The sequence below is a fragment of the Chiloscyllium plagiosum genome, unplaced genomic scaffold (genome assembly GCF_037043375.1).
Source record: "Chiloscyllium plagiosum isolate Xiang-an unplaced genomic scaffold, Cpla_swu_hap1 HiC_scaffold_25, whole genome shotgun sequence".
NCBI lineage: Eukaryota > Metazoa > Chordata > Chondrichthyes > Orectolobiformes > Hemiscylliidae > Chiloscyllium > Chiloscyllium plagiosum.
Window position 1 is genome coordinate 35,419,346 of NW_028270163.1, and position 23,888 is coordinate 35,443,233.

At 39.8% G+C, this 23,888-nt stretch overlaps 1 protein-coding gene across 6 annotated transcripts in view; it reads right to left on the reverse strand.

The window, feature by feature from the left end:
* sdk2b (sidekick cell adhesion molecule 2b) overlaps positions 1 to 23,888 on the reverse strand; it is a 1,001,963-nt gene that overhangs the window by 402,283 nt on the left and 575,792 nt on the right. For all 6 annotated transcript variants that reach the window (XM_088000610.1, XM_088000613.1, XM_088000611.1 and 3 more), the window contains exons 3-4: positions 14,444 to 14,550; positions 5,633 to 5,780 (exon numbers count right to left, since the gene is read on the reverse strand). In XM_088000610.1, coding sequence (XP_087856736.1) covers positions 5,633 to 5,780; positions 14,444 to 14,550 — 255 coding nt within the window. The remainder of the gene's footprint in view (positions 1 to 5,632; positions 5,781 to 14,443; positions 14,551 to 23,888) is intronic.

The following is a 23,888-nucleotide window of genomic DNA, read 5'->3' on the forward strand; positions in this document are numbered from 1 at the left end:
TCCATGCGGTATGACTCTGCATATACATTTGATGGTGTTGTGCCCAATGTTTCTACTATTTGCAATTCTGTGGTAACAGAAAACAGTCAAGTGAGGTAAATCAAGCTATGGGAGCAGAACACTGTGGTTGCTGAGGTGCTGCTCTTCTCAACCAACATTTTTTTTGAGCCCTAACAGAAAACAAATGCTGTATATCTGGATTGCTCCATCATTCGGTTATTGATGACACATTAATATCTTAATATAGTCTTAAACACTGACAAACCTGCTTTTGTCTACATTTTCTCTGTTCATTTGAGAATAAATTTTAAAAAAGGAAGTGTTTCATGTTTTCTAACAAACATTCACTCACTTTATAAAGATTTGCCAGTGTCCCTTGTCAATAAACTGGAACTTCAAAGAATGGACAACTATCTCATTCAGAAAATTATAGATGTCAAGACACCAAGCATGAATGTGTGGGCAAAGAAAGTATCAGACTGTTGCTGTGGACTGTTCTTTTATGGTTGGACCCATTCACCGGTCGATACTAGTGGTACACTGCATTCTGTTTCAATTATGGCAGGCTTGAACAGAGCATTTTATATTGTCCCTGGATGGAATTTTCCATTTCCCAGTGTGATAACCACACACTCACATACACACAACACCACGGTCAAATCAGGACAAAGTTGAATAAGGTTATAATGCTGAACAAAGCAATCAGCACTGTAGAAAGTATTGGATAATTTGGGCTGAATGTAATTGCTGAGATATGTGACAACAGTGCTTGTCTCACTCTTTTCATGGTAAAATGACAGCTCAACAAAGGCAGATGTCTGCAACAGCCTGATAATTTTAATGTAAAATTCTTTTTGTCATGTTGTACCTTTTTTTTTCTCTAGAGTGCAATTCTGATAAGACTGCATGGTCTTAGTTTAACTGAACCAAAATTAAATATGCCCAGAATTTGCATGCCTTTATTAAAATTCTGTTTTCACGACACTGCCACAGTTAACATCACTTTTCAAATTACAAACTGAATTCTAGTCAAAACTTATCTGAGACTTTTTCCATTAAATTACTGGCAATGTTAATGAAGTGCAGTGATGTAGTAAAATGTAAATGGAGTTTCATATGATCTTTGTAGTTTCACACAAATAGAGTCATAGAGTCATACAGCACAGAGACAAGCCCTTCGGCCCACACTGGTCCATGCTGACCAAAACGTCCATCCACACTAACCCCATTTCCCTGCACTTGGCCCATATTCTTCTATACCTTTCTTTTCCATGGATTAATGTATTCCCTCCATCCCTAATCCCTCCCTTTTTACAGCATTTTTACAAAAATTATGTTTAGTTAACTGCTTAGTAAAGCAGAGTTAATCTTTCAAGTCGAGTGACACTTCTTCACAAAAGCAGTTCTCCAGCAATTTCTGATTTTGCTTCAGGTTTCTGGCATTTACAGGTCTCATTTCACTTCGACTTTTATTGGCTAAATGATTGTGTTGATTTTTTTTGTCTCATATTTTTCACACCCTTCCATTCTCTTGCAGATACTGGCATATTAGCCTCATGGTTACCAGCAGCTTTCCCGTGCCTGATGCAACTCGTTATTGAGAATGACTGTAACGGTACGTTTGACCTTGATGATGGCTGCATCAATCCTCAATTGGATTCCCTTCTCACCAAGTGTCTATTCATAAATTTTCCAAACAGGTCAATGGGTGTTGTAACCACAGTAAATTTCTATATGAACTATTTTCCTAACGTATCCACAAACATCATGATTAACATGACACTCCTACTTAGTTAACTAAATGTAGATCAAATGTTCAAAGTGAAACTTGCCTGTCTGTGTGACCCCAACATTCAGAGATTTGGTCAGTCCTGAGTCAGGGGTGCTATTCCGAGTCAGTCACGATGATGAGTAATGGTCAGTTCTGTGCAATGTTATCAAGTCTGTTGCTGTGGTGAGGAGTTTGGAGAAATCAATAGTGAGGATTAGAGGCAATATGCATGGATGCTTAGGGAAAATAATAGTGCAGGAAGTGGTAACTCACCATTTAAGGATGGGAGATGATAGAGTGTGGGAAGACACCAGGTACTGAGGGAAAGGTTTCATTGACATTGACATGTGAAGCCTGCAACTCACTTTTTGAAGCTCAACCTGTGTCACATTCAATTCTCATCTGAATCACAAGTACACAATTGACATGAAACGTGGCTGCAGCCATACCACAACTAGGCAGAATCAGTATTTATTTCTCTATAAGGGAATGGGATCTATGTGTGAGTGATGTGAGACTCTTCAAGAAGCAATGAATTAATCAAACACTCACTCAGTACCGATTTAAAAAACATCTGTAATCACAGAATCCTGCAAGTGAACCTGATACATTGGCCAGCTATGTTGATTATAAATCTTGGTCACAAGCAATCTTGACCATGTCATTGAACATTATAAATTGCTCCTATTAATCACTGTGAAGCAGAACTTAGGTCTGGTGAGTTATAAGGTTTCATCTAAATTCCATATTTCCAAAACTTATTCCCAGCTCTTATAGCCTATAAAAGATCCAGGAGCTCCATACCTCACATACCCTTGAACTGTAAAATCTGTACCCCATTATCCCATATGAAAAGTTGTCTTTATTAGATAATGGGAGTGAGAGAGTGTCACTGGGGAGTCAAATTCTCAATCTTTCTACCACATTTAGAATCTTCTACTATATATGTGGCAACTGGCTTATGCAGCATACATCTGAATCTGGTCGACTACCACAGAAGAATACAGTCCACTGTACCAACTGCAAATGCAACTTACCATTTGTTCTTTGTTCACTTTTCCTGTTGTTTAATAAAAGTTAAGGTGGCAAGCTGATTGAAGCTTTCCCAGCATCCGATGCTCCCTCATTCAATAATGGTAAACTTCCATGGGCACTACAGAATGAATAGCTATTCCTTAAACTGGGTTATAACACTGTGTGGTGTTCAGAATGGCAGCCTCTCTACCTTCAGCTAATCTCACAGTCAATCACAGAGCTAATGATGAAGAATGAATACATATTTACAAATGAATCATTCTATTTACCTTGAACTTCCAAAGGGTTGAATGCTTCAGCCAGGAATCTTAGGCTTTATTGCAAGAGGATGTGAATACAAGAGTAGTGCAGTCTTGGTTAAATTATATAACTGATTATCCAGTACTTGGAATACCATGTGAAGTTTTGGCCTCTTTATTCAGAAAAGATATTATTGGCAGTGCAACAAGGTTCACCAGCTCTTTTCCCATGATGACGAAACTATCCTCCAAACAGAGTTTGGCCAAACTGGCCCACTGTTCTCTAGACTTCCTAAGAATGAGAGGTGATCTCATTGTAAAAATACTTGAAGGGATAAACAGGTGGATACAGAGAAAATGTTTCCTGTGGTTGGGGAGAATAGAACCAGAGGTCACTTTTCAAAAATAAGGCAGAAACCATTTAGGTTCCACTTCGATACCTCTTAGGAGAAGAAGAGAATCTTCTTTACTCAGAGCGTGGGGACCTTTGAAATTCTCTATTACAGAGGGCTATAGAAGCTTAGTCTTTTGAGTTTGAGTAAGATAGCGATTGATAGATTTCTGATTATCAGTGGTGTAAAGAGTTATGGGAATGGGGTGTGCAGAAGTCTACAGTCAGCCATGATTGTATTGAATGGGTTAATGGGCTGAATGACCTGCTCCTGTTCCTATGAAGGAGAGGAGCTTGGCATTCCAGGAGTGTCCTGACCATGGGGGCAATCCTTCCCATACTGGAACTGTGAGTAGTGGTTGTAGTGATTGATCTGGTGTACAGCTGGGATTTAAATATGGCATCATCAGCAGGAAGCCAGGAAGAGATCAGCAGCCCTGCTGAGCCCACGATAACGTGACAGCGGCACTGTGGGGGACTGATACATAGGTAATGAGGTGAGCAATGGAGAATTACATGAGAAAACCCGCTACAGCTCACTGAAAGAAACCTTTATTTAAACTGCCTGAAGTTGACACTTAGCCAAGTTTTGGGTAAATTAAGCTTTCCATATAAATTTGGGAGCAATCACATGCTGCCAGATATTTTCTTCAAAAGCACAAATAATTGGAAATTGTTGTGTTGAGGAAACTGAAGCATTAACTTTATTCAGTTGCTGTGCCATTCTCTCTAGGAAATGGCTTTTCGTGGTTCTCAGGGTACAGATTTAACTCAATCCAGTGTCAAATCCAGGAAAGTGAAAGCCGAGCTCTCTCATTTTAATGACTAGCAATGCATCCTGATTCCTGACAAATATGCAAATAAAAATCACAGCAGAACCGGTGATAAAATGAAAACAACAGAAGAAGGCTAATTATATAAAATGACCCATGTGTTTCCTCACTTTTCTACTCTGATGAATGTACCTGAACAGTAGAGTACAAATGCTCTGTTCAAATACTTGTATATACAAATATATTAATTATACATTTTATACGATTAAAATACAGACCTATTTTGAAATCAAATACTTTGGCATAACGAAACGCCTGTGGTATAAAAATCTGTGCTACTTCATATTCTGCACAGATATGACTGCAAGAAGTAATATAAATATGAATGTCAGAATATTGAAAGGAAAACTCAATAAAACAGGACATCCACAGTAAATGTAGTAGCAGCTCAAATAAAGATCCCTAACAGTCAACACAACACAAATGCACAACTGAGAGAGAAAACAAAGTTTGAATGTTCAACATACATCAGGAATAAATGAAGCAGGTCTGTCATGGAAAACTATGAGCAACAGCTATTTGGAATTCTACTCATGATTTTCTGGAAAGTGTTTGGCAGGGGAATTGATGATAATGAAGGGGCAAGGTACAAATGTATGACTCGATATATAAAGAAATAGTTTTGCAGTGCTTGCACGCAATGTGTTAGGGAGGAAGAGATAGTACCATTCTTCACTCCCATCTCCTTAGAGGGATTGTAAACAACACTTGTTATACTAGCATGCATTTTTATGAGTTTCAATTAATCCATATTTTCCATTACAGATGCCAAAAACATATATGGTGTTATACAATGCTTTTCTGTTAAATAATCAAGACAAATGATTTGGATTTACTGTGCTGTAGTTACCCAAAAATAATTTTATATTCGGTTGCCATTTTCTATTCTTTTTCCCTCCCTGGATTGGTGGAAAGAGCAGCTGTTTTAAAGTAATTAAGTTACAACTAAAAAGTGTTTCACCATTAGTACTGATTTTAAAAGCCACACAATTACCAAGAATTATCATTAACATGCTTTCACTTGTCTTGACTATGTGAGGGAGTTGAATTAACATAAACAATTAGAAATGAAGCTGGGTTACTGATTACACTTAACTGAATACTATTCAACTCTCTCATTCTGGAAGGCTCAAAAATGTCCTGATAATGCAACCAGTATTCAGTGTTCAAACAGAAGAAGATAGAGGGCTTAATTTGAACTCTGTATAAGTGAACAGATTTTGAGTGTGTTCAAATTAAAACACCATGACAACCAAAGGATTAAAATTACATTGAATAAATGCAATGGTATTAGTTAACAAAACACTAATGCAGCTTTAATGTTTAAAAAATCCAACCTAAAGATCATTATATTCAAACTTACATGCGACTGTTGGGTGAGATTTTTCGGCCATCTCTGAACCATGTGACTTGGGGACGGGGAAAGGTAGAAATTCTTGGTGCCCTGACAACTGCAGCATTTCCCTGGGAGACACTGAGATGTTTTTCACCACTCTCAAAGTTTGCCATATCTAATAAACAGAAAACAGTATTATAAACAGTTTTGTTCAGATGTTGACATCTGTGCTGTACATTTTATGAAACTCGCTGCAAATTGGGAAACCTTGGCTTTTTTTAGTTACAACATCAAGAACAACAACCGTTCAGAAATTTCTGTGCAGCAATTAAAGTGAGAAAACAAGTGCGTATGTGCCGCGATTTTTGAGTCACAGAGTGTTTTGACATGCCTCACGTTTCAAGTCCAATGTGACCCTCTTTCTTGGAAGCAACACTTTCTGTTTTTATTTCAGATCTCCTGCATTCACAACACTTTTTGATTTTAATTGTTGATATTGAATTGGTGATCCCAGGTGTAAAGCAGTGGTCAAGAATATTTCAGTTAGAGCTGAGGAGAAAAGTAAAGGGAAGCTATTCTACTGTGCTTGTATTTCATGATAATTGGTTTTGGAATGCCATTGATGGGAGAATAAAAAGCAGAGCAGCCACCATCTTTGTCTGGATGATATTACATGGGCAAGACAGTGTAAAAATGTTTATGTTCACTGAAATCTGGAAATGTATCTCAGACACTGATGACACTATCACAGAAACATGGCACCTTTAACAGCACAGAGGTCGTTACTTTGAAAATTGTCATGATGGCCACAATAATTAGGAATTTTTGAGAGTATTAGTGATTTTTTTTCACCAGCCAGATCACTTTGTGATATTAGACCGTTTTTTGTTTTTAACATGCTCATGACAAAGTTCCTCCTCCACATTTCCTTGATATTGATCATTCATGTACCTTGCAGCTAAAATAGCATGTAAGGCAGCAACCTTATATTTAGAATTTAGCAAAACGTACTCTGAAATGACAATTATCCTCTTTCAATTATGTATTTTGTCTCTATGGTTATGTTCCTGGCCTTTCATTGACAGCTACTCATCATGGGTTAGTGATATCAGGAAATATATGATATGTGGACTTGTATATAAACTTCATTGTTTCATGGGTATTAGTACTTTTCACATTACATAATTGTACTGGATAAGTTAATATTTCCCGATTTGGGTGTTTGTGATGAACGAAAGCCACAACTGATTGGTTCCGTAGATTATCAAATGATCTTTCAGTTTTAATGTTTGATTTCAAATGCAGTGAAGAAGGACAGGATAATGTGTAATTTTCTGTTTGCTGGTTCTCAGAGACATCCATGAGGTGATGGTGAGCAGCCTGAGCATTTGTTTCAAATGGACATGGGCTCCCAGTATAAAGAAGCTGTTAGTCAGTGTGTCTGATCCAGTCCCACCCAAAACCTGAGCACAAAGGTCCACCTTGACAAGTCAGTGCAGTACTGGAGGAATGCTGAAGTGTCGCCGTTGCTATTTTCAAGAAGAAAATACTAAAATGAGGCAGCATCTGCCCTCTCCGGTAAACATATAGGTTCCACAGCACTACTTTGAAGAAGTTAAAAATCACACAACACTCGATTATAGTCCAACAGGGTTAATTGGATGCACACTAACTTTCAGAGCGCTGCTCCTTCATCAGGTGGCTGACAACCACCTGATGAAGGAGCGTCGCTCCGAAAGCTAGTGTGCTTCCAATTAAACCTGTTGGACTATAACCTAGTGTTGTGTGATTTTTAACTTTGTACACCCCAGTCCAACACCCAGCATCTCCAAATCATACTTTGAAGAAGAGTACAGGGATTATCCGCAGTGCCATGACCCACATTTATCCCTTAAACAACGTCACAAACATCAGTTATCCAACCAGCACCACACTGCTGTTTTCAGAACCTTGCCTTGTGGCAAAACTGGCTTTCCCTTTGGAATGAATTTCCTAAATTCTTGATTAGATGAGATGAAGCAAGGTGGGAGAAGTTCATGCAGAGCATAAACTCCAGTATAGACCTGTTGTGTCAAGCAGCCTGTTTCTATGCTGTAAGCATTTTGAAAATTGTTGATTTCACTCTGCAAGGCCAAAAGGGTAACTTGTACGAAGTGAAGATTTCACTGTGCTGCAGTAAGCACTTGTCCATCTGAGTTTGGAGCACTCCTGGGTCACACTATAGGGAACCCTGTTCTCCATCTAATCACTTCTGATCCTGATCATAGACTCCATGAAGCTGTCAGTGAATATCTAAGTTGAGGAAATTTTCCATTCTCTAAAACGCAAATATCTTGTCCCAGAATATAAAACAAACAATAAATTATTTTCGTCTTTGAACAGTGACCCTACTCATTTCTGAAAGGACTTAAAATTGAAAGATAGGAACATAAAAATTCAACAATTGTGAACATGTTCCACAGTTGCTAATTCATCTCATTGACTTTGAAGCATATCTTCCGTTATAGTGATGTATGTTGCTTGGTTCATACAAGGGAATCTGCAGCTGTCATCATTTGGACTGCAAAGCACATCCGCAATATTCTATGATATCCAACCTGCCAGACAATATATTAAATGTAACAACACTGCTTCTCCTTAATTCCAAGTTTCAAATAGCCATATTTCTTTCCCAACAATCTGTTTGTCAATTTCATGCTGTACATTCAGAATCGACCAGTCACTGATCTCAAGGTATTCAAGATGCTTTAGAAACAAGATCCTCAGTAAATGGATTACTGCAGTACAGATGATCAGGATGACACTGTTCCAAAAAGTCACATGGGGGATCAAGAGAGATTATTACAAGTATTTATTTCCTTACTGAGTTGGAAATTCAAATTTCATTATTTTAAATTATGTCTGAAAAACTACCTATCTGTCTGGCTTTGTGCATTACTATCTGTAGTGGTTTTACACAACATGTCTATTAACTATAGAATTCAACTGGAAGGTTAATCTCCTTCAGTGTTGTAACAGGAAACAGCATTAGGGCATTGATTTTGATGCCTGCCAGTTATTTTCATCATTAAGTCTATGACTTGAAATCTACCTAGAGGAATACTGCAGCTCTGTTGGTAACACGAATATCAGTTGTATTGTCGCAAGGGAGGAAGCAAATTACATCCGTTAATGCATTCGCTGAAGTTTCAGATTTGGATAGAAATGAGTTCAACAATGCCATTCAAACTTTGAGATCATGGGTGGTAAAGTAAATCAGACATCATAAAATGAAGAAGGAGGAAAAATACTTCACTTTAAACTTGCATTCTTGAAATAAAGACATAACATAGAAAAAGATGTTTCTTCAATATAACTGACAGTTGCAGTTGTACGAAAATGAGGTATTTGACATTTTCTGTTGTTATTTAAGTCCATAATCAAAACACGTATGAAACCCCTGAGGGTCAAAGTTGCACAATGCTACAAAACATTACTTCCATTGAACATAAGCTGTTTGAGCAATCATTCTGGGTTACCTGGTGACAGCATTTTTGCATAAGCTTACTGAGACCTTATCCGATGTACTCTTGTGCAAAACAACAATTATCAGTAAAATGCAGTTTTACATAGAAAACAGTCTCTGTGACTCAAATTTTAAATTGGGCCTCTACAAGATCAGTTGAGGAAAATGTGGCCTTCGGATATCTGTAAACCTACTTAATTATCACAACAACATGTTTTCTAAAAAGCTCACTGACAGCTTGGCATTGTACATTATGCAGGCATTATACAGGACACGGTCCTGTCCCCCTTAGTCCAAGAACTCCCCACCTACGTTTGGGAAACCACCCATGCCCTCCACCTCCTTCATGATTTTCGCTTCTCCGGTCCCCAACGCCTTATCTTCACCATGGACACCCAGTCCCTGTACACCTCCATCCCCCATCATGAAGGACTCAAAGCCCTCTGCTTCTTCCTTTCCCGACGTACCAACCAGTACCCTTCCACTGACACCCTCCTTCGACTGACTGAACTGGTCCTCACTCTGAACAACTTCTCTTCCAATCCCCCCACTTCCTCCAAACCAAAGGAGTAGCCATGGGCACCCGCATAGGCCCCAGCTATGCCTGCCTCTTCGTAGGATATGTGGAACAGTCCATCTTCCGCAGCTACACTGGCACTACCCCCCACCTTTTCCCCCGCTACATCGATGACTGTATCGGCGCAGCCTCGTGCTCCCACAAGGAGGTTGAACAGTTCATCCACTTTACCAACACCTTCCACCCCAACCTCAAATTTACCTGGACCATTTCAGACTCCTCCCTCCCTTTCCTAGACCTCTCCATTTCTATCTCGGACGACCGAATCAACATGGACATTTACTACAAACCGACCGACTCCCACAGCTACCTAGACTACACCTCCTCCCACCCTGCCCCCTGTAAAAACGCCATCCCATAATCCCAATTCCTCCGTCTCCGCCACATCTGCTCCCAGGAGGACCAGTTCCAACACTGAACAACCCAGATGGCCTCCTTCTTCAAAGACCGCAATTTCCCCCCAGACGTGGTCGACGATGCTCTCCACCGCATCTCCTCCACTTCCCACTCCTCCGCCCTTGAGCCCCGCCCCTCCAATTGCCACCAAGACAGAACCCCACTGGTCCTCACCTACCATCCCACCAACCTCCATATACAGCATATCATCCGTCGTCATTTCCGCCACCTCCAAACGGACCCCACCACCAGGGATATATTTCCCTCCCCTCCCCTATCAGCATTCCGAAAAGACCACTACCTCCGTGACTCCCTTGTCAGGTCCACATCCCCCACCAACCCAACGTCTACTCCCGGCACCTTCCCCTGCAACCACAAGAAATGCAAAACGTGCACCCACACCTCCCCGCTTACTTCCCTCCAAGGCCTCAAGGGATCCTTCCATATCCGCCACAAACTCACCTGCACCTCCACACATATCATTTACTGCATCCGCTGCACCCGATGTGGCCTCCTCTATATTGGGGAGACAGGCCGCCTACTTGCGGAACGTTTCAGAGAACACCTCTGGGACACATGCACCAACCAACCAACCCAACCACCCCGTGGCTCAACACTTCAACTCCCCCTCCTACTCCACCAAGGACATGCAGGTCCTTGGACTCCTCCATTGCCAGACCATAGCAACATGACGGCTGGAGGAAGAGCACCTCATCTTCCACCTAGGAACCCTCCAACCACAAGGGATGAACTCAGATTTCTTCAGTTTCCTCATTTCCCCTCCCCCCACCTTGTCTCAGTCCCAACCCTCGAACTCAGCACCACCTTCCTAACCTGCAATCTTCTTCCTGACCTCTCCGCCCCCACCCCTACTCTGGCCTATCACCCTCACCTTATCACCCTCACCTTGACCTCCTTCCACCTATCACATTTCCAACTCCCCTCCCCCAAGTCCCTCCTCCCTACCTTTTATCTTAGCCTGCTTGGCACACTCTCCTCATTCCTGAAGAAGGGCTCATGCCCGATACGTCGATTCTCCTGCTCCTTGGATGCTGCCTGACCTGCTACACTTTTCCAGCAACACATTTTCAGCTCTGGTCTCCAGCATCTGCAGTCCTCACTTTCTCCCATTATACATTTTAAAACAGACTGTTTTTCACATTAAGTTAGAAACTCAGATGATTGGTCTGACACAACAATAACTGAAGGCAAGGTGAACTCACTAAATTCATCACACTCTTGCTCATTTTGCCACAAGGAGATACTCACGGTATGATCACATCATAGCAGTGGAAAAATCAATCAAAAAAAATCCAAATCATGAATCTTGGTAAAATATTTTGGACGTGTGTTGAACAGAAGCATATGAAGAACCATTCTTCTTTGTGACGATGAGTTTTGGAAGCTCTTTCAATTGAGAATGACACATGGAATTTCCACTCACTCAGCTGACATCGCCAAAGGTTCACAGCAAGACTCAGGGACGCATGTAAAGATGTCAGTGTGTGCAAGAGGTGGGTAAGAGTTAAAGCAATCTTCAGCATGTGCAAGTGTATAGTATTCTTAAAAAAGCAGAACAATCAAATCAATGTCTTCGAAAATTGAGCCAAGTGTCGAGCATTTATTTGAGAAATTGGAGTTTCAATATTGGATGGGTTAATTGCTCTAAATATTGTGGGCAAAATAGATATTTTCATTTGTTCTAAATCTATGACAAAAATGAATCTAATAAAAGACTTATGCCTTTAAAGGTTGGTCTATCTATAGTCCTGGAGCTTAATATGAATACGCACACTTCTGCTGTGCCCAAATAGACTGTGGTTAATTAAGCTAATTAAAACAATGTACAAAATCTTCTGTGATTTTCACATTATCGTTATTCATTAATGCTGCTGCCTGATTATATACTCATTACCTAGGTAATTAAGCAGCAGTGTAACTTCCCCTTTTCCCTTCTCCCCACTCCAACATGCAGTCTGGCTGTAAGCATTTGTACTGTCTCTTGGTACAACACATAAGCGCAGAACACAGGTTTTTCTTCATCCAATATAGCTGTAAATTCAAGCTTGTTTTTACTATTTACATAGGATGATTATTCTGATTGGGAAAAATCCATTTTGATCTTCATGTAGTAAGAATATGATGTGGTGCTACAGCATATTTAGTCATGCAGAGGTGGAAACAGATGGAAGATCCTCATTACTGAGATAGCAAAAAGTCGTTTTGTTCTAACATGGCTAATATGTTGATGTGTCAGATTTTAATTTTCTGGTGGAAACATCAGCAAACTAAATTTACATTCTGCACAACATCTATGATGACTTACTGTTTGAAAATAGAGGCCCTTCCCTACCATATGAGTACACAGGATCTATTTCCGATGAAGTCCTTTTATTGGGAGGTGAGCACAGAAGTGATTAAGTAGAATTATCATTCTGGGAAATGAAGAGCATAAAAGGAAATTGTGTGGTACTTGTCTCTCAGTTGACAAGTGTTCCACGGTTTGGTTGTCAGGCATGTTCATTGAGTTACTTTTTATCATTTTTTCAGACATGCTTTTTTCTGTGTGTTTGTGTGTGTAATATATATACATTTCTGCTGTCCCCCTGGAGATCGCTGCAACAATTAAGTACCTTAGGTATCTGTTTCCTTACAATAAACCTCACTTCAATAATATCACTATTATCATCTTAGATGCTACCTCTTGTGTTGAAAGTTCCCAGATGAGGATTTCCAGGTACATGGGTCATGGATAGGCTACACACTGTGCCACTAAATTATTACCATTAAAACAGATGTTAGGGAGAAATGAAAAGCTTTCCATGTTACCAGCTCTGGGGATACAGATGTTTAGTTTATTTTAAACAATTGAAGAGAAGTTGAAGAAACAATGGCTATATTTTTTTCACTGCATGTTGGCATTTATTTTCCAAAAGTGGATCAAATCATTTTAATTCTATCATTTCTTGTTTTTGTCAATGAGGTAACTATAAGACAGGGAGATAAATGAAAAGATTCATTTAAAGCAACAATAGCAGTTCCAGCTGTCATTCTCTCAGCTACAGGGAGAAGTTAAAGCTACCAGGCATAATCAGGAAAGTGTAAGGATACTTTTGAAAATATCCTTCTAAAACATTGACTTAAATAAATAAAATGTAATTTTTTTTAATAAGTTGAAAAGGACTTTCAAGGTCGTTGTTACTTTTGGAGATTCACTATTTCCAGTCATTTATTTTCCTCACATCCCTGGGGAGGATGGCAGTGCTGAGGGAACACTGTTACATTCCAGGGTCTCTTGGTCAATTCAATAGGATCCAGCCACTTGCAGAGAGCTCATGGTGCAGTGGTAATGACCGTACCCAGCCAGGTTTAAGACCCACCTGCTCCATGGGAATGTCCTAATATCTCTGAGCAGGTTGATCAGGAAAATATCTGGCGATGTGCAGCAGGGTGGAAGTCAGCTGGAATCACACATTCCAGAGATTTCCACCCGTCTGAGTTGTGTTTTCCCAATGGATCAGGTGGCTTCAGATTTTGGAATGCCATTTGTACTTAAATTCGAAATCTATTGGGTTTGTGCTACAAAATAACAGTGAAAAACGTTAAGACTGGATAACACTGACAGTTTTCAAGTTGAGACTGTGAATATTAAATACCAGTATGTACACTGTTTTCAAGTTGTGCTGACATTTCTTTTCTGTTGTCTAGTTCTGCATCTGTGATTGACAGGAATTCACAATACAAAGTGAATGTCATCAGTTTGTATCACAAGCAACTTAACTGAGCTCTTCAGCTGCTGCAACATCTTCTAAATGCTTTTCATATCTGCTATGTTTCCGCAACAGCTTTTATTTGTTAGTTAACCCAATTTTGCTTTTGGGTTGCTGTAAAATGGGGAGTCTTGGGAATAGAAATTCTCTTAAGATTTTCCAGTGTGAGACAAGAAAGCAAGCCATATGTGCAGAAAGTGAAATTCAGGGCAGGAGGATTCTAATTATAAACTTCTGATGAACAGCAGAAAAACACTCGATCTGTTAAAGCCTTGGATGAAAATGTAAAAGAACTCCCAAAACAGTGATTACCCTTTCATTGTTCATTCTGCACTTAGTCATTTTTTGGGAGTTAGATTTCTGCAGAATGGCTAAATGCAAAGTTGTTCTTTCATTTTACCAGCTTACAGTTTCAGCAGTGAGTTTACTCAGTCACCATCACTCCTCGTTTCCCAGCAGTAATAAAGTTGAACTTGGATAAGTTGATTATGCATGTGAATTGAACTTTTTATCTGCTAATGTCACATTATCTATTAAGAACACATTCAGCAGCTGTCCCACTGGCACATTCGTATTCTGAGCCAACTTACATGCCACCTGGACTTCTGTCCTTCTCTGCATCAGTGCTCCGAGCCGATTCCTCACTATGCAACGGTAGAAGCCAGCATGGGATCGATCCAATGATGGAATCAGGTATCTAAAAGTTAAAAACAAAAGTAATCAATTGCAGACAATGTGGAAGTTTGGTCTTCTTTTAGTATTGATGCTCTTTTTAAAAATGTTGAAGTATTTCAGTCTGTATGCGCATAGTTGCTGAACCATTGCCAGCATGCAGTACTCTCTTCCTTCTAATGACTTGATCAAACCATGGCACACTGCCCAGTTTTAGAATTTTTCCTTTGTGTCCTCTATCCAACTCACCCAGATTGCCAGCTGGCAATCCAAGCCAACAACATGTGGAGAATCTCACTTTGAATAAATTGATACTATTCATGGCTCCATGTACTGCCACCCTTTAAAAATGAAACCTCATTGTAACCAATCTTTGATTTATTGTGTTGTTTTAAATAGCTCACAAATGCCTGAGGAGAGGGAGCTTTATGCTCTCTGGTGATGCATTGCTGATGTCCTCTTTCAGAAGGTTTCAGTTAAATGTCAATCTGCACTATAACTAGAGCCTTAATGGGCTTATTTAGTTCACCTTCAATGTAAAAGATAAGTGCAACAGAGACTTTATTCTTTGTGCTGTTATATTCCAACTCTATTGTTTCTTTAATGTGGGCATTACATCATAAAAAATCAAAATGAACAGTTAAACTACAATCATATTAAAGGATGTGGGGGTTTCACTGGTGAGAATTTACTTCACTTCAAACATATAAGTATTAGAAACATTTCCAAGACAGTGGCTGGGCCAGTCATGAGTCACTGGAGTACAGGTGGCATTATTACGACCAAAGAAGGTGAGGGGTAAAGAGTCTTAATGTATCCTTTAAGTCACAACAAGTTCCTATGGCAGTGAAGTGTCCAATATTCTGCTGAATTGCAGATTTCTTATTATTGTGATTTAATGTTATGTTGCATTCACCAGGTTCTGCCACTGTTACTAATTCCTTTGAACTGGTATGTCATACAGGGGTTCCAACTGACTCCAGACAATAGAGATATCACAGGAATATCCAGGTTAATCATCTCCTCAACCACCTTAATTGGTACTTGCAGGTTTTCTTAAAGGTCTCAATGTCACTCCAGCAAAACTTCACAAGGGCAAGAAAATGCTGGGGCAGTCTGAACTAGGTTTTCACAAATTCCATGCCTTCTGTCACCTCAGCACCTGGTTCCAAGGATCTGAAGTTTCAGTCACTGTGTCAGCAATGCAAACTCAAATTTGTGAGTAGCCAATCATCTTTTACAAGAGATTTTACAAGAGTCAAGCTGGCCTGCTGGACCACCTTTACATTTCCACTGCTTAAAAAAAACTTTCTGTAAGATGTTATGCAGCAGTAAATGTTTTACCATCAGTTGGATGTCAGTGAAAAGTCACAGAGCTCTATTTTCCCTGATTACAGTCGAACTCTGCATTTTCTGCTTGCATTGAGATTGCTATCAATTTGGTAGGTAGAACCACTGATTCAAAAACTTCAAACAACTTTTACCATCCTTTTATTCCTGCATAGGTCATAAAATGTTGCTTAGAGTTTCTTATGAACTTTTCATCACAGTTAATGAAAATACTTCAATCTCTAGAGTAGGATAATTCAGTTGTTCTGTTCTTAATCTCAGCACAATCCTAAATCAGTGCTATATCAGTTTATGATGTAATATCCTTGCTGAATGATCTAGAACATTGTGCCAACTTCCAGTACTTTAACCTGACAGCATTTCAATTATAGGTATCATTTTTTTCAAAGATTGGATTTTACCAATGCTCACTAATTAGGTTTGTTAAAGGCTGGCACTAAACACTGTCAGGATCAATTTGATGGGCTGAAGGACAGAATTGAAGCTGCTAGGAAACATTTTGATGACAAATTTGTTTATAATTTGAAGCAGGAGAAATTAGTTTCCAACAGCTGCAGTTAAAGTATATTTATTTAGTATTTATCCACAAATAACTCATAAATAAATATACAATGCTAAAATGCGGGTTTTAGCTAATTACTTTCCACTAAAGAATTTTCTGTGACAACTTCAACATTTATCATATGTAAAGGTAGCTTCTTTAAAGACTAGTTGCAGTTATTTTATTGAGTCGGGTTTTGGTGTCTAGGTTTCCAGGGGTCTGATATTAGTACATCTCTGGTTGAGATTGTCAGAGACTGGTTTTACAATCTGGAGACTGGAAGATCTGGGAGCTGTGCTCCCAGGTTTGGGACTCATCCTCCATCTCCTAGTTATAAAACAAGTGGCTACATCACCGATGTCTTGTGTAGACTCAGTTGATTGCTGTTCACTGTCTTTGAAAGAGGTCAAGCCAGAGACATGTGTTTGGTCAGTGATGCAGTATTGATTTTTTACGCTGTATGTATTCCACTATCTGAATAATGGCTTGATGCCAGCTGCATTTTATCATGAGTTAAAAGTTTCCATTATGAATGTTCACTGTAGAGTTCGAAGAAATCAAACCTCACTTGGTACTCAAAATAAGCTCCCAACAGCGGTTAATCTTCCTTATTTTGTAATTCAAATTTCCTTTATTTAAAAAGTTGCTGGAATGCAAACATTACTGAATTTCAATACTTTTGCCTCGCCATTTATCTTGTCTAAATATCATACCTTATGAGAAAATTAAAAAATGGACAGAATTGTGATTCATGAAGTGATTGCTGGGAGGCTTCAAGGTGATTTTGACAGGTTGAATGAGTGAGCAAACATAAGGCAGATGCTCAAATCTGAAGTTATACACTTCAGTGTGAAAAACAAAAATGTGGATCTACAAAGGGATTTGAGTGTCCGTGTACATGAGTTAATGAAAGTAAACAGTTAGGTGCAGCAAGTAATTGAGAAGGCCAATGGCTTGTTAGCCTTTATGACAAGATAGGTCAAAGGTAGGGATGTCTCACTGCAGTTAGGCAGGGCCTTGGTTAGACGACGCTTGGAGTATTGCATGCAATTTTGGTCTGCCTACCTAAGAAAGTCAAAAATCATAAGACACCAGCTAGCTTCCTAGGGAAGGAACAGGGGCTCCAAAAGCAAGAAGGGGTAAGATTAAGGAGCCTTGGATGACAAGAACAGAAGAGCTTCTTGTCAAAAGGAAGAAGGCAGCTTACATAAGGTAGAGGGAGCAAGGATCTAGCAAGCTTTAGAGGATTATAGGCTTACTAGAAAGGACCTCAGATATGGACTCAGCAGAGCCAGGACGGGGCATGATAAAGGCTTGGCAGGAAGCATTAGGGAGAACCCAAAGGCATTTTACTCATATGTGAGGAATAAGAGAATGATCAGGGAGAAGGTAGGACCGATCAAGGATAGCATAGGGAACTTGTGCATGGAGTCTGAGCAGATAAGGAAAGCACTAAATGAGTTTTTTGCAACGGTTTTCACTAAGGAAAGGGACCTTGTTGTGAATGAGAACTTTGAGGAGCTGGGAAACAGGCTTGAACAGATCAAGATTGATGAAGTTGATGTGCTAGAAATTTTGGTAAACACTAAGATGGATAAGTCTCCAGGGCCAGACCAGATTTATCCGAGGTTGCTCCGGGAAGCGAAAAAGGAGGTTGCCTAAGCCGGTGACGAAGATCTTTGCTTCCTTAGTCTCCATGGGAGTCGTACCGAAGGATTGGAGGGAGGCAAATGTTGTTCCTCTCTTCAAGAAGGGAAATAGGGAAATTCCTGGCAATTACAGACCAGTCAGTCTTACGTCTGTGGTCAGCAAGGTTTTGGAAAGAATTCTGAGGGATAGGATTTATGACTATTTGGAAAATCATAGCATGATTAAAGGCAGTCAGTATGACTTTGTGAGGGGCAGGTCATGCTTCTCAAATCTTTGAGGAGGTGATAAGACAGGTTGATGAAGGTCAAGCAGGGGATGTGGTGTATATGGATATCAGCAGGCATTTGGTAGGCTCATTGATAAAGTCAGGAGGTATGGGATACAGGGAGATTCGGCTATCTGGATTCAGAATTGGTTGATTGACAGAAAGCAGAGAATGGTTGTAGATGGAAAGTATTCCGCCTGGAGGACAGTGTTGAGTGGGGTCCCGCAGGGTTCTGCTCTTGAGCCTCTACTCTTCGTAGTTTTTATAAATGACTTGGACGAGGAGGTTGTGGGGTGGGTTAGTAAATTTGCTCATGACACAAAGGGTGGAGGTGTCGTTGATAGTATAGAGGGCTATTGCAGGCTGCGGCGCAACATAGATAGGATGCAGAGCTGGGCTGAGAAATGGCAGATGGAATTCAACCTGGATAAATGTGAAGTGATGCATTTTGGAAGGTTGAATTTGAATGCTGAATATAGGATTAAAGACAGGATTTTTGGCAGTGTGGAAGAACAGAGGGATCTTGGTGTTCCAAGTGTATAGATCCCTCAAAGTTGCCACCCAAGTGGATAGGGTTGTGAAGAAAACATATGGTGTTTTGGCTTCCATTAACAGGGTAATCGAGTCTAAGAGCCACGAGGTTTTGCAGCAGCTCTACAAGACCCTGGTGAGACCACACTTGGAATACTGTGTCCAGTTCTGGTTGTCCTATTATAGGAAAGACACGGAGGCTTTGGAGAAGGTGCAAAGAAGGTTTACCAGGATGTTCCCTGGACTGCAGGGCTTGACTTATGAAGAGAGGTTGACTAAGCTCAGACTTTTCTCTCTGGAGGGAAGGAGAAAGAGAGGTGAACTGATCGAAGTATACAACATAATGAGAGGCATGGATAGAGTCAATAGCCAGAGACTTTTCCCCAGGGCAGGACTGACTGGCACAAGGGGTAATAGTTTTAAGATATTAGGAGTAAAGTATAGAGAAGATGTCAGGGGCAGGTTCTTTACACAGAGAGTTGTGAATGCATGGATTGCATTATCAGCGGTGGTGGTGGAAGTAGAGTCATTAGGGACGTTTAAGCAACTATTGGACATGCACATGGACAGCAGTGAATTGAGGGGTGCATAAGTGAGGTTATTTTATTTTAGATTAGGAATAATCCTCCATACAACATCGTGGGCCGAGGGCCTGTTCTGTGCTGTACTTTTCTATGTTCTATGTTCTAAGCCTGCGGTTTCACATAAACCTGTTGAACTACAACCCAATATCAAGTGATTTTAGACTTTGTCCACACTAGACAAACACCAGCACCTCTACATTATTCCTCAGAAAGGATATGCTTAACATGGAGGAAGTGCAGCAGAAACTCACTATTATGATACTGGGGAGGGCAGGACTATTATATGAGGTCAGATTGCTTTGACTGGGTGTGAATTCATTAGAGTTTGGAAGGATGAGAAAGAAGCTAATTGAAGGGTATCAAACTCTAACAGGAATGGACAGACGAGATGCAGGGAGGGATTTTCCCTAGTTGGTAAGTCTAGAACCAGGGGTCACAGCCTCAGGATACAGGGTAGGCCATTAAGGATGCAGATGAGGAAGGACTTCTTCATTTATATGCTAGTGAACCTGTGGAATTTGCTATGACAGAAGGTTGTGGAGACCAAGTCACTGGAATATGGTCAAGCAAGAAATAGGTACAATATGATAGATATGGGAAGAAAGTGGGAATATGGCATTGAGATTAAGGATCAGCCATGATCATACTGAATGTCAAAGCAGACCTGAAGGACTGAATAGTTTACTCATGCTCCTAATTTTTATGTTCCTACTTTTACAAAATGATCTTGCGTACCTTTACTTCCAGATCTTCTGCAACTGGTTGAATCTCAAATGTGCGATCCCATAAGAACACTATATTACAAATGTAATTTAGTTTTAATCTCCTGACCACAATTAGATATATTGACATGAATTAAGATTCATTTAAGGTATTCATTAGATACAGCCACTATCTAGTTTTGTTAACATCACTCTAGAAATTTCTGATTGAACCTGCAAAATCAAACCTGCCTTCCTGTTAATTACGGTTAAACAGGAAATAATTGTAAGGTATTGTTTCTTCATGCCAGAGTAACAGACATAATATTTGAGAAATATTTTCTACAGTTCTGATGAGATGAGATGCGTCTGAGCCTGACCTTCCTCCATGATGTAAATCTATATGCAGACACAAGGTGGTGCTGAAATACTAAGTCAATAGCTCTTGGCATCCAGCCTTGCCTTTTGGACAGTTGAATGTTACATGCAGAGCAGAGACTAGGAGATGACCTTTACTGGCTGATTTAATTAGTAGAGTTAGCTGGGATAAAATGAATGAGTTCATTCAAACTTGCTGCTGTCCTTTGATTTGTAACATGAAAGCACCTCTTTAGAACACAATATGATTTCTAGAGACAGGTGTTGAGTTTGTTCAGTTTCTAATTCAGTGTCTCTTTTAATTATTAAAAAAAACTCACAAAGCCAAATCACAAACATGACATTGGCAGGCTAATATGAAAAGAACATTGCAGTTAAATAGGTCACATAAGGGTGATCTTGCCTACACAACAAAGAATATTGTCATCATTCAACTTTCAGGCAGCAGAGAAACTCTGTTCACAACAAATCATTAGACACTTTCATACGAACACATCCAATAAGAATTTGTGACTATAAACACATTACAATTAGATTCAGAAATCTTCTTTTAACTTAGATAAATGTACGTATGAGCGACTTGTTAAGATGCCTTAAATGAAATATCTAAGCTAGGATAGTGGATATATTGGTGTTCATCTTTCGAAATCCTTAATACCTCAAGAATGTGCCTGCAGATTAGAAAGTAGCAAATGTAACCATCCTATTTAAAAAAAGGAGAGGGAGAAAAGAAACTTCAGACCTGTTAGCCTGACAGCTGTAGTAGGATAGTACTAGAATTTATTATGAACATATAATTACAGGATATTTAGAAAATAATTATCTGATTGGACAGAGTCACCTTGACTAATGAAGGTTCAGGTTTGACAAATCCGATAGAGATTTTGACAATGTTACTGGCACAGCCAATAAGGGGAATCAGTGGATTTGGTGTATTTGGATTTTCAGATGGCTTTTTACAAAGTCCCACACAGGAGGTCAACAAACATAGGGTCATTGAGTCATAAAGCAAGGAAACAGACCCTTTGGTCCAACTCATCCATGCAGACCAGGTATCCTAAATTGAGCAGTCCCATTTGTTTGCATTTGGCCCATATTCCTCTAAACCTTTACTAGTCTTGTACCTATCCAAACATATCTTAAACACTGGAATTGTACTTGCTTCTACCACTTCCCCAGGCAGCTCATTCCATACACACACCACCCTCTGTGTGAAAAAGTTGCTTTGACCATTTCTCATCTCACCTTAAACCTATGCCCTCTAGTTTTGGACTCCCCAACTCTTGGAAAAAGACCTCGGCTATTCACCTTATCCATGTCCCTCACGGTTTTATAAATCTCAATAAGGTCTGCCCCTCAGCCTCCGATGCTCTAGGGAAAAAAGTCTCAACCAATTCAACCTCTCCTTATAACTCAAACAACATCCTTGTAAATGTTTTCTGTACCTTTTTTAGTTTAACAGCATCCTTACAGAATTAAATTGCATGAAATTGGAGGAATGATGCGGGTGGGGTGGGCATGTGTGTGTGTGTGTGAATACGTTAGCAAGGATTGAGGATTGGCTAAAAGACAGAAAGCAAAACGTAGTAGTAAATATGTCATTCTCAGATTGGTAGGATTGTGATCAGTGGGGATCACAAAGGATCTGTACTTGTAATCCCACAGGTCACAACCTGTATCAATGATTTGTATGTTGTGTCCAATTGTAATATTTCCAACTTTGGAATGATATAAAACTTGGTGGGAACACAAATTGTGAGGTGAACTGCAAGGTACATGCAATGGGCTTCAAGCTAATCTAGACAGCTGAGTGTGCAAGAGCATGGTATATGGGATATAATGTAGATAAATATGAGGCTATTCACATTGGTAGGACAAACAAAGATAAAAGTGTCTTTTTAAATGGTGAGTGATTGCAAAGTATTGATGTCCAAAGGGAACTCTTTGCTCATAAGTTATTGAAAACTAGCATTTTTGTTAATTGTTCATATGATATGGGCATTGCAAGGTCAGCATTTATTACCCAGCTCAAATTGCAATTGAGAATGTGGTTTTAAGCCACTGTGTTCCTTGAGATGTAGGGACCTTACAATGAAGTTGGGGATTGAGCACCAGAATTTTGACCCACTAAGTAAACACATGGTGATGTAGATGCAAGTAAGGACGGCCTGTGATTTTGAGGGGAACTTGCAGATGATGTTGTTCCTCTGCAACTGCTGCCCTTGTCCGCCCAGATAGTCAGGGTTAGGAAGGTACAATTAGAGAAACCTTTTTGAGTTACTTCAGTGCATTTTGTAGATGGTGTACACAGCACACTGTTAGTGGTGGAGGGAATGAATGTTGAAGATGCTGGATAGTGTCTTATTGGAAGCACAGCAAGCATTTCAGAAGGCAATTAGTAGGTTAGCCTTTATCACAAGAGTACTGAGTACAGGAGGAAAAAAGTCTTACATCAGTTGGATAGATCACTGGTGAGGCATTATGTGCACTCTGGTCCCTTTACTTAAAGAAAGATATACTTCCTATAGAGGAAGTGTGGTGGAGGTTCACCAAACTGATATCTGTGATGGTTGGACTATCCTGTGAGGATATTGGCCCTCTACCCTCTCTAATTTAGAAGAATAAGAAGCAATCTCTGAAAATTACAAAATTATAAGAAAGGGACAGACAAAATAGGTCACAAAATGACAATTCCCCTGAGTGCAGGATCTAGAACTAGGGTACACAGTCTGAACTAGGGGACTGAAATGAGGATAAACCTCTTCACTCAGAGGATGGTGAATCTTGGAAACTTTCTACCCCAGAGGCCTGTGCATGTTCAGTCATTGAGTAAGTTCAACTCAGAGATTGATAAGATTTCTAGTTACTATGTACACTGAGGAATATGAAGATAGTTTGGGAATTTGGTGTGGAGAAAGGTGATCTGCTGTGATCTAAAATGGCAGCAGAGACTTGAGGGACTGAATGGTCTCCTGCTCCTGTGCTTCTATGCACGAATAAGATTATCTTAAAAATTCAAATACAGAAAAAAACAACATAATAAAACAAATTCTTAAGAGTTTTGTTGCGTGGCCAGTGAAAGGGGGCACAGGACACAGGATGAGAGATTTCTTCCAGCAATATAAGAAGGAGAAAGACTGTAGTTTACTGTTTCATCACAACAGCAAAGAAGTGCTAATTGGTTAACACCAGCTTTCTTAGTTAGTGAAGAAACTATCTCATTAATGGTTACAATGGCAAAGGATCATGTCGGTGCTCAAAGGTGAATAATGTTAATGGCAAGTCTGATTCCATCACTGCTTTCCAGTTGTGGTATTGGGGTATACCATAACCCATATTCAGATATTTCCCTCAGGGGAAGGC